Raw genomic sequence first — 11,547 nt, 5'->3', positions numbered from 1 at the left:
AATGCCATTTCAGTACCAGTATCTCTCGTTCACAGTTTCCTCCATCGGAGATCACGCGTGTTTTCGGACCTTGCTTCACAGAGAGAACTCAAAAATAGCAGCACGATTTGTGTATCCGGAGGGATTACGCGGCTGCAGCAAGGATTACGTATTTCCGACGACATCCCACGGCGCCAACGCAGCGCCGGAAGCGTCCAGGGCCCGAATCGGGTTCCCCCGCTATAAGTAACCACCGCGTGGACGCGTGGTCCACCGCGTCTCCTGTTTTGGCATTTTCGCTTTGCTTGCCCCCGACGCGCAATTCCCACCGATCTTAGGAGCTCCGATCCCGCCCCCGCCCCCGCCCCGCCTCTACCCAACCCGACCCACCGACCAGGCCCGGGGGGCGATGGAAGCGGCAAGCGGCGGCCGGAGGGGGCCGGCGCTGGGCGCCCTCGCCGTGCTCCCCGACGAGGTGCTCTGCGCCGTCGTCGACCTCCTCCCGCCCGCCGACATCGGGCGCCTCGCGTGCGTCAGCAGGTACTCGCACGCCCGCTCGCCCGCAGCTGTCCCCCTCTGCTTCTTCGTTGTGGGTACCTCTCGCGATTAGCTCCCCATGGTAGCTAGGAATCGCGGGTTATGGTGTCCGAATCGTGGGGCGTGACTTCCCTGCTCTCGATTACATGTCAGACGGTTGGCAGAATTTTGCTGTGTTGAAAGCAGACTGGGGATTGTAACTTGGTAAGACAACAGTATCGACCGCAGAATGCGCTGAATAAAACAGTAGGTTCTGGTGATCGGTGCCCTTCAGTAGCTACAGCTAGATTAGAGCAGCCTACTGACGCATGCTGTGCCACAGAGTTCTTCTGAAACCAGATTTGCTACAGTGCTTGTGCTAAGAAACCTGGAGTTTCAGTGCAGTGTGTCATTTTTCATATGCAATGTGTTGTACTGAATTGATTTACTTGAACGTGTTGTGAATGAAAAATGCTCGAGCCTGGAATTATTTGGTCACAGTTAGCTGTGCATGAAAAGGACACAGTTTATAGCCTTCAAAAAACCAGTTTATAGCAAGGTACTGCTGGAGCATGTTGGTAGCAGCTATGCAATAAAATAATTATCATTATACTTCAATTCGTCACAAAACTAGCCATGTTTTGCAAATAAATTCAGAGAACATCACCCCCACAAAGAAATATAGAAATTTACCGTTTCCTCCCAATGATGCACACAGAATAAGTCAGGATTCACTAGAAATGTTTTTTCTCGTTCTCTTAGAGAAGTGTACTACTTCCTAGGATATATTTTTAATTAAGCCTAGTCTCCAGGGTTTAGGTGAGTTGTTCTCCTCACTGTTCCCCTGCAGTCTTGGCCACAAGATTATGAATATTGTGGAGGTTTGTTCCATGGAGGACAAATGAAATAGGCCCAAATTTAAAGAGTTCAAAATTCCTCCCTTGCTCTCATATGTGAGTATAAAATAAGCTCCTAATATTATATATTACTTAGCAAGCATGAGCTTGAAAACTTCGCTTCTGAAAAAACATCTGGTTTGCTAGTATATCTTTCTTACAGTTACAGTTACATACGTGGATGATTTGACATTGTATTAATTTTTAATCACTTGCCAGTGCCATGTACATACTTTGTAATGAAGAACCTCTCTGGATGAGCAAATGTCTTTCAATTGGGGGTCCTCTTGAGTACAAAGGTTCTTGGAAGAAGACAACATTATCTAGGTATAACTGTCATTTAAAATTTAGTAATGTGTTTCTCATTTATGTTAAGCCCATTCTACTGTGTTACTTTTGTTGTCTAAGATATCATCCTTATTAATCAATGGTGACCACTTTGAAAGGTTAGAGACTGATTGCTTCATTTTCAGGCTTGGCCTATGTTCAGAAAATGACGAGAACTGGCAGAAGCCTCGTCAGTTTGATGGTAATTAACACGCACCTTTTGTTTTCTATTTCTGCTTCTTCTTCTATTTTGTACGTGTTGGTTCTACTCATGTTCTCTACATTTACACCTACGTCTTCTGCAGGGTTCAGTTCTTTGTATCTATACAGGAGATGGTATAGATGTGTTACTAGTTTAAGTAGTTTTTCATTTGATGATGGACATGTGGAAAGGAAAGATGACCTTGTATTGGACCAATTTCGCTCTCAATATGATGGGAAAGGCCCAGTAAGTTGTGTCAAACTTTTGATTTAATTCAGATTTGATAACCCTTGAATTTTCAACATTTTATTCTTGTATTCCCCCACCCCCTGAAAGTGTATTATTTGTAGGTTTTGCTTACTAAGTTGGCTGAAACATGGCCTGCAAGGACAAAATGGACATTGCAGCAACTAACAAGGGATTTTGGTGAAGTTCCATTCAGGATATCACAAAGAAGTCCTCAAAAGATAACAATGAAACTAAAGGATTATGTTTCTTACATGGAACTCCAGCATGACGAAGATCCTCTGTACATATTTGATGATAAGGTATTCTGTATTCATAACTTAATTTCATTTGCTGCAGAAGTTGCCAGTAGAAAAGCCTGATTTGACAAATCATTGCAGTTTGGAGAATCAGTGCCAGCATTACTGAAAGATTACAGTGTCCCTCATTTATTCCAAGAAGATTTTTTTGATATTTTGGATTATGACCAACGACCGGCATTCAGATGGTTTATTATTGGACCAGAGAGATCAGGTGCTTCTTGGCATGTTGATCCAGGACTGACAAGCGCATGGAATACCCTTCTTTGTGGCCGAAAAAGGTTTGGGCCTCCTTTTGTTTTAACTATACTAGTAAATATGCCCGTGCGTTTGCAATGGGTCATGTGAATGATAAGGTTGTCATAGACGGAATAAAGAAATGAATTAGCATGCCGAAACACATGTCATATATTTCTATAAACCCTCTTTATAAATTTAGCGGGTCGGTTCAATATCTAATGATGAATAGAAAGGAGAATGGTTCGAGCTTTTGACAAATTCCAATTATTCTAGAAAATACACAATTTATCCTACTTCCTATAATAATGTGCACGAAGGAATACCTTTTTTGAGTGGCTTGTGGCTACAACTTGTGCACGCGAATGAATTGCCATCACGGATTCGGAATATTTAACTTTTTTTCATAGTTATTAATGATCTGTTCAAATACCAGTTTTATAATGGTTCCTATATTTTTTTTTATCACTGGCGAGAGAATTTTACATTACTTTTTTCATTTTCAACATATGGTCATGTCAGTGTGTAAGGATGACGTGAAGATGAATTTGCCCCTGGTTATCTTCTTCTCCCGGCAGCATAGCAAGCACAGCAGCAAAGCTGCTCCCATGGATCTCTACCCATTCCTGTTCTAACCGGCAGCAGCAGCAAGCTGCTCCCATCGGTCTCTCCCCCTCCCTATATATTCTAACAGCCACGAGCAAGCACCGTACCAGAACCATATATATACTCTCTCCTTTCTATCCCATCGATTCAAGCAGCAGCTCCACCACTCCATCTCTTCTCTTGAATCGGCAAGAACCAGGGTGAGCTGCTCCCAGATCAAGTCGCAGAGGGTGCGGACGCCGGCATCAACATGGAGAGGCCCTCTAGCTGGTTCAACAGGGTCTGCAGAGCAACACGCAACACATCATCAGGAACTTCGGTGCGCGTGACGCAGCCTGCATGACCTCGCTCTAGACCGTAGACGAAGGATTGATTCCTCTCTTTAAGATTAGGTAAAGACATATTCCAAGACATATTCAGTAAAGTTTGGAGATCTTTTTGCAAAATCGTCAAGACATTCCAAGGATCGCGGGTTGATTACGAAAAAGTTGAGGGACTTTTTTGCAAAAAAACCACGACGGTTGGAAGAAACAACTGCACTTTAATATTACTAGCAGAAATGCCCGTGCATTGCTAGGGTCTTTACTTGCTCTCACGTTATTATTCGCTTGTTCCTAATATGTTGGCTTCGCTTTACAATATGTTGGTGGGTTGTCCTTAGTAGTCCTCTCTTTGCAAGTATAGTAGTAGAAGACATTTGTGGGTGGTTTGATGCCATATGTTTATTACGTGGGACCTACACATGGAAATAAAAAAAATTCACCACTTAACCTCCACTCTATCCATTCATTCGATTTCCCCCGTACTCATCGTCATCCAGCCAGTCGCTGCCTCTTCATTCATCAGCACCACCTGCATCTTGCCCCATCCTCACCATCGCCCAGGCGCTGCGCATCTTGCCGTCCTCGCCGTTGTGTAGGCAAGCGCTCGTCGTCCCCGTGCCTAGCCTCATTCTCGCTTCGAGCGCTAGGCCACAGCGCCTCTGGCCGCCATGAACAGGAGTGCGTCCTCCTCTTCTTCTCGTTTCCATCCACCTCCCTTCTATAATCCACTCCAAATCGTTCCAATCAAGTGCAAAATCGAGCCCCCAATTGTTAGATGTGGAGGCTTTAGTTTCAGATCTTAAGGAGATGGACGTCGTTGAGAGGGGGTGTGAGGTTCCGGCCTCCGCCCCTGTTTGCGTTGCCTGCCGACTGCCGTTGCCCCTCCCCCTGGCGCAATGCCCTCGCTGGCACATGGCTCTACTTGGTTGATTGCAAGGAGGCACTTGGCTCCTTGTTTCCTTTCCCCTTCCTCCTCTCTCCTTCACCCCTTAGGTCCAAGTGGCGGGTAGGGCATGCAGCCCGAGGGAGCAGCTGCCCGCCAGGGCGAGTGGTAGTCGTGCGTGGTGAGCGCGGGGAGGGTTGGCCATGCGAGCGACGGAGCAGTGGTGCGCGTCCCGTGCCGCCGTCGGCAAGCGCGCTGTGTGGGCGGGACAAAAGAACAGGAGGAAAGGCTGGACCTGTAAAGTTTGGGGTCTTTTTTGCAAAATCGTCAAGAACTATTCCAAGGATTGCGGGTTGATTACGAAAAAGTTGAGGGACTTTTTGCAAAACAACCATATGCCCGTGCGTTGCAACGGGAGGAAAGAAAGTCTAGAATCCAACTGTTGCTAGTCGCATATTGTCTTGTTTTGATGAGTGTGGAGCCGCCGCTAAGCACAACTGCCATCGTTAATTGTCATGGCCCTACCACCACTTTCGCCAGCCACCCACATGAGTTGCATCAAGGAGTTTTGCAGGTGCTTCTTCAAGGGTGGCGTCGCTTCATTGTGGAGGACATGGGCTATCTTTTTTTGGCACCTAATTCACGCTAATGTAGGGGAAGGCAAAAATAAACCAGAGTCACCTATCTCATCAATTTCTAGTGTCATCTCTAATTTTGGATCTCGTTATGCCCGAGCTCCTCTCAAGTTGAGTTCGAATGTTTCATCTTAGCGTGGAAATCTAGAAATTGCTTGTTGAGCTAATTGTCAATTTCTCTTGGCTCAGTCGTAACAAGATATTAAGGCCCAAATATCCATTCACATACTTATCCGTATATATATTTCTTGAATTTTTAGAAAGATCCAATATAGAGCTCTCCTCAAATTCTCAATTCACAATTTGTACGTTAAGTTCCAGTGCTCTACGAAAATCCTTCAGTTCCTTTCTTATATAATGAAAAAATCCTTGGACTCTAAACTATGTTTTGATTCTTTGAATTAGTTTTATTACTATTTAATTCTCTTCCTAAAAATAGACCGATTCATTTGTATCAAATTTTTATAGTCAAATTTACTTCACGGTTTAAATTGTTTTGGGCCAAAACATGAAGCACATCTACGAGGCTATTTACCAAAACTAACAGTAACCCTAACCTCCGCTATTTATTTACCGTCTTAGCTTTTTGTGCTGCCGGCCAGTGTCCTCTTCCTTATCTTCTGCTCCTCTTCTCTCCACCGAGAAAGCCAACTGCAGCAGAAGTTGGAGGACATATCCTTTCTTATGCAAAGGCCTCGCTGCTATCTTCTTGGTCAAGTGAATCGAACACACCAACACCTGCTCCCTAATTTCCCCAACGCCAAATTCCAATCCATCCAGCATGGCAGCAGCTAAAGCTTGCTCATCTCCTCCCTGTGATGCTCTCTCCACCGGGGAGCTGGGTCGGGCCTCCCCATCGACATCTTCAGCGCTACGTCGGGCTGAAGCTCTGCGCCCTCAGGGTGCGATCTTGGGCGCGTGCGCTGGCTGGAGCATTGTGCGCGTGTCGACCTGCAGCCTCGCAAGCTGCTCCCGTGCTCGTTTAGTCGTTGAGGACCACGGCCCAACCCCGGCGGCGGAGACGGCAGGCGCGGCGGCCACCCTAGCCCTGGCCCCGACGGCAGAGGCGGCCGGCGCGACGGCCACCAGCGGCATGGGTGGCCGGCCGGCTCCAGCTCCACGGTGGCAACAGACGGCGCAGCCCAGGCGAGGCCGGTCGGCGCGGGTGGCTCCACCTCCACAATTGCAGTAAAGTTTGAGGACCTTTTTGCAAAATCATCAAGACATATTCCAAGGATTGCGGGTTGATTACGAAAAAGTTGAGGGTTCTTTTTGCAAAACAACCACGACGGTTGGAAGAAACAACCGCACTTTAATATTAGGTATAAATTAAATGTTACCTGATAGTAATACCTGCATTATTTCTGATTTTTGGTACCTGTAAGTGAATGAGTGCTTACAGGTCATGAAAAGGTTTCTCTATCACCACTTGTATTCAGTTTCAAAATCACAGACAGAAAAAGGGCACCCCTTGATCTGCTTATTTCTATTTTAGTTATTAATTCACAACTTATTTTGTACACCTATATTCACCAATCATCACACTTCTATGTTGGATAAAACAATGTGTATGTTAAGACTCAACCTTTCCCACTTTTTCTTATTGTCCTTTCCCACTTTTTCTTATTGTCCCCATGCTGTCAATGCTAACTGTTTAGAGTTTAATTTTCCACTTACAATATCAATCATATTTTTTATAGATGGGCATTGTACCCTCCAGGAAGAGTTCCTGGTGGTGTCACGGTACATGTAAATGATGAAGATGGTGATGTTGACATTGAAACTCCAACATCATTGCAGGCAATGTACTTAATACTCTTTCTTTTCTCAATTTTTTAAAAAGTATCTTTCCATAACACTCAAAATCGATGTGTTCATTTGCAGTGGTGGCTTGATATCTATCCACATCTTCCTGAACATGAGAAGCCACTGGAATGCACGCAATTGCCGGGAGAGACTATTTTTGTTCCTAGTGGATGGTGGCATTGCGTTTTGAACCTTGAGACAACAGTTGCAGTGACACAGAACTTTGTAAACCAGTCTAATTTTCAGCATGTATGTCTGGATATGGCACCTGGTCACAGGCACAAAGGAGTTTGCCGTGCTGGTTTACTTGCTGTCCCAGGAAAATCTGCTAAAGATAATGAAAATCACGCACCTGTCCCAATGAGTGGATGGAACCACCCTGACATGAGCCGTAAGGAAAAAAGGCTGAAAGGTTCAGAACCGCTAAGAACCTCAAATAGCATAAATCACTGTTCTGCATTTGAGTTCTCAGGTGTTCAGGAAAGTTTGGAAAATCAAGATTTCTCATATGATATAGATTTCTTGTCACAATTCCTTGAGAAAGAAAGGGATCACTATTCTTCTATCTGGAGTCCAACGAATTCACTAGGGCAGAGAGAAGCAAGAGAATGGCTGCGCAGGCTTTGGGTTCTTAAACCTAAACTGAGAGAACTAATATGGAAGGTGTGTTTTGCTTTGTCGATATAATTTTTTTACTGGACTCAATTTTCTGTGCACATTTTTTTCTCGAACGACGCAGGAGAACTGCGTGTAATTTCATTAAGAAGGAGAAAACAAATGGGTCCAACCCGAGTGCAGAACACGCACCACACACCCCACCGGAACTAGATTACATATGCACCCCTGTGCACATAATGAAAATACTTTTTTAGAAGATTTTGTCTGTTTATTGAGGATGTTCTTTCCTTGTTCTAACTGATCTGCTTGTTCCTACAGGGTGCATGCCTTGCAATAAATGTTGACAAATGGTATTCATGTTTAGAGGAGATTTGTGCATGTCATAGTTTACCACTACCCACAGAGGATGAGAAGCTTCCTGTTGGCACTGGTAGCAACCCAGTAAGTACTCTCTTATTTGTTTAGTGTCTAAAAGTTACTGCTATCATGAAACTATTATCGAAGATCAGCTTAGCTGTACTAAGAGACACTGAAATATTTTGTAGTATCATGTTGATTTTAAATATTTACACACATATGTATTGCACGTCGAAACAGATCTATGTTGGATGTCATGCAACCTAGTTTAGTTGTTAATTTGTCTGTGGCTTCACTTTAGTAAGTTCATAAACTTCAGCATGTTGTTGGGTGTTGCATAATTGCTCCCTGATGTACCATGAAATTATCTGAACTATGATATTGAAATTTCAACACTGCATTAAAATGGATAATTTCATTTTCAAGCTTCAATGTAACATATGGTACAAACTTTTCAGGTCTTCATTGTCTCTGGCAATGTGATTAAGATATACGCAGAAGGAGGATTGGATTATTCTGTCCATGGTTTGGGCACAGAGGTATTGCATTGCTTTTTTTCTGCAACTTAGTGTGGTTGAAAATGCCATTTCTGTTGTAGTGATAAATAATCTTCTTGCTACAGCTTGAGTTCTATGATCTCCTGCAAAAAAGTGGTTCACCTTTGATCAATCACATCCCTGAGATAATTGCTAGTGGCTTTCTTGAGTATAAGGATGATATCTACCGGACGATTCCATGGGATGGAAAAGGGATACCAGATGTTTTGGCCAAACACTACCCAATGGAGGTTTCTTATGCAAACAGCTGTTTTCCTCTTGGGCTTTGGAGCAAGCAACGCTTTGGAACGAGCAGTTCACCTGATGATTCAAACAGACCGATTTGGCCGTACATGGTTACGAGAAAGTGCAACGGAGATATTTTTGCTCACATGTAAGTAACTAAGCATACAAGTTTTTGTTCTCCACCCAAGAGAAAAATATGGTTGTGCGATAATCATGACAATGTGAATTTACTCTTTTCAGCCGTGATATGCTGTCCAAGACTGATATTCTTCCTCTTGCGTCATCCTTGGGAGTTCAAATGCGAAATATACATCTATTACCCCTTCCACATATGGAGCATGTACCCAAATCTGGGAACAATGATGTGAAAGATTGTGGTGATGATACGGTTCTACCTGAATGGAAGCAACTAGTCTCTACTCTAAATAGGAGAAAGCAGGATGTAAAGAAGCACCTAGCTAACTGGTGAGTGTGAATCATGTGCATATTTACTCAGCGTAGCTTTTTTTTAGAGCTACTCATCATAGCTTTGAAGGGGGCAAAACACTATGTGTCTTGCTCTGTTTCTTGTTTGTGCAGAGCATGTCATGTTTCAATCGTAAGTCACTACCAGAGTGAAATAAAAACTTAATCGAAGTATAAGAGGGCTCATGGAAGCTCAAAATTCTGTACCCACTGACCACTGTGCTTGGACTTCCAATGTTATTCCTGGAGTTATGTTAGATAGGTCTTCATTAAATCATGGGCTATCACAATTCACAAATAGGTTGTTTTTAACAGAAACATAAGCAAAAATTACGACCGCAATAAATTACACTCTAATTTGCATAGACTTTGTCTAGCCAGATATGCATCCGCAATGTTTTTGTTGCTACTCAATTTGATAAGAAACGTTTTTTTTACTTGTCCTCTTAGGGGAAACTCTGTCCCGCAAGTTCTAATTGAGAAAGCTGAAGGATATCTACCTCCCAATATGGACTTCCTCATCAAGTTTGTTAAGGTGACTTTGCAGTTTTCTTTTCTTTATATGTGACTCATGTCAAATGTTAGGCTTAATGTTTTCTTATTAAGCTAACAGGATGATGGTGACGTGGTGTACCCACTCCCGTCTTGGATACATTCAGATATAATGGATGATAACATTCTCATTGAGGGAATCACAGAATCGAGTCCTTCCGGTAACAGCAAAGGAAGTTATGAAACAGATCCGGAAAAAATGAATGCAATTCACATAATTGATTTCAGTGATCTGTCCATTGGTGAGCAGCCGATTAACTTGGTTCCTTATTATGTTAACATTGATTACATTTTCTTGTCTACATTAAAATAATAATTTGTGCCATGCATCGCTGACTGATAAAACTAATGATGTAATCACCGGAGTTTACATAACTGTTTGTCAAGCAAAAAAACAAAACCTGACTGGTTCAAATTTCTGAATTGTGGCCTGTTTGTTTGTGAAATTTGAATATTCGAATTGAAGTTCTGAGCGGATACTGGTAGGTTATGCTATTTTTTGGAGGAAGGGGTTAATTAAGATTATGGTTATCAGTAGCTTACCAATAGATAGAACAAGATCCCTAATGGTGTCCTTTTTTTTTTCAAATTTCAAGTGAAGGTTATGGTTATCTCGTGAGAGCTAATTATGCTTGTGTTAGCAGGGGATCCTCTGTGTGACATTATTCCGTTACACTTGGATGTTTTCCGGGGTGATACTGACCTTCTCAGGGAATTCCTACGGAGCTATCAGCTTCCTTTACTGAGGGGGGAATCAAATGCTGATATATACAAGACAGTGCAAAATTCAAAGTTCCGCAGGGCATCATATCGCGCAATGTAAGTATTGCTTTGAATTAGAGTGGTTCCTCCATCCATACTTTATTTAACCTTCTCTCTGCTGTATCCTAAGTTAATGGATTATGATCATAAGTTCTTCGCCAGTTTCTTTGCATCTTAAAACTTGCTCACATAGACATAGGATTTTTAGCAAAGATACTCACCCATCGTTGTTCCTTATGTGTGATGTGCCACAAGAGCCAAATAAGCTGGCTGCTCTTTGGCAGACAATGCCACGTTTGCAGTATCCATTCTGCTCTTCTCACCTGGCTTGTTTGCAGGTGCTACTGTATACTACACGAGGACAATGTCTTGGGAGCTATATTCAGCTTGTGGAAGGAGCTAAGGGCTGTGACTTCCTGGGAAGACGTTGAAAACTTCGTATGGGGAGAGCTGAATCGATACCAGGAGTCCTGCACTCCATAGTTGGCTCTTCATAACCAATACTGACAAGACTAATAAACATGTTCAAATCTCGTGTTCCTTAACATATGCACCTTCAAAGAGCAGAAAATAATGAAGACCCAACACAACCATTGCATGTTCATATTTCCTGGGGAAGCAATAATCCTGCAATGCGTGAAAGTGCTGTCAAATGATATTTTTACAGCTTATAATACATGGCCATGTGTTCTTTGCGTACACGTAAGGTCGTTTATAGGGTATAGTGTGTATAGGAACACTTACAGATAATCCCCAGCTCCCGTAGAACAAATTAATTAAACCGTTTGATTCATGAGCGACCTGCTGCTCAGTGATTTTGGGGTAATGTAATTTTGAGACACGTAAATGGATTGCACAAAGCAGGTAGAATGGTGTATGGTTAATTTTCATTTGGTGTTTTCATTTAATGCTTGGATTCATATGGTTGTTTTCCCTCGGTACTCCTGGAAGTGGATACACATGCATGCTCTCATGTCCAAGCTACCAGCGTGCAGTTGCACATGACGAAAATAAACGGTCGCGTACAGGCCAACGAATTCAGCGAAGGCAATTGTA

General features: G+C 43.1%; 1 protein-coding gene across 2 annotated transcripts; it reads left to right on the top strand.

The window, feature by feature from the left end:
- The first annotated feature begins 263 nt into the window (after positions 1 to 263).
- On the top strand, positions 264 to 11,423 carry LOC101775527 (F-box protein At1g78280). Of its 2 annotated transcripts, XM_004984098.3 has the most exons (16): positions 264 to 519; positions 1,611 to 1,718; positions 1,865 to 1,920; positions 2,024 to 2,166; positions 2,271 to 2,468; positions 2,547 to 2,746; positions 6,850 to 6,949; positions 7,034 to 7,618; positions 7,892 to 8,014; positions 8,389 to 8,469; positions 8,553 to 8,860; positions 8,953 to 9,177; positions 9,628 to 9,712; positions 9,791 to 9,971; positions 10,374 to 10,548; positions 10,830 to 11,423. In XM_004984098.3, the coding sequence occupies exons 1-16, from the start codon at positions 389 to 391 to the stop codon at positions 10,972 to 10,974; spliced, it is 2,844 nt and encodes a 947-aa protein (XP_004984155.1). In that variant the 5' UTR covers positions 264 to 388; the 3' UTR covers positions 10,975 to 11,423. The 2 variants fall into 2 exon arrangements, with proteins under 2 accessions (XP_004984155.1, XP_022678831.1); XM_022823096.1 differs by lacking the exons at positions 10,374 to 10,548; positions 10,830 to 11,423 and having other exon boundaries at positions 9,837 to 9,975.
- The last annotated feature ends 124 nt before the right edge of the window (positions 11,424 to 11,547 follow it).

Source organism: Setaria italica, chromosome IX, assembly GCF_000263155.2.
Source record: "Setaria italica strain Yugu1 chromosome IX, Setaria_italica_v2.0, whole genome shotgun sequence".
NCBI lineage: Eukaryota > Viridiplantae > Streptophyta > Magnoliopsida > Poales > Poaceae > Setaria > Setaria italica.
The sequence above is the reverse complement of the archived record's forward strand: the minus strand, read 5'-3'. Positions and strand labels throughout refer to the sequence as shown.

What these genes read in the sequence shown, in the direction of transcription:
- LOC101775527 (XM_004984098.3), top strand. Translation starts at nt 389, where the DNA reads ATGGAAGCGGCAAGCGGCGGCCGGAGGGGGCCGGCGCTGGGCGCCCTC. An exon ending in TGTACATATTTGATGATAAG is followed by an intron (nt 2,469 to 2,546) that starts GTATTCTGTATT and finishes AAATCATTGCAG; the next exon opens with TTTGGAGAATCAGTGCCAGC. An exon ending in TCCTCATCAAGTTTGTTAAG is followed by an intron (nt 9,713 to 9,790) that starts GTGACTTTGCAG and finishes TTAAGCTAACAG; the next exon opens with GATGATGGTGACGTGGTGTA.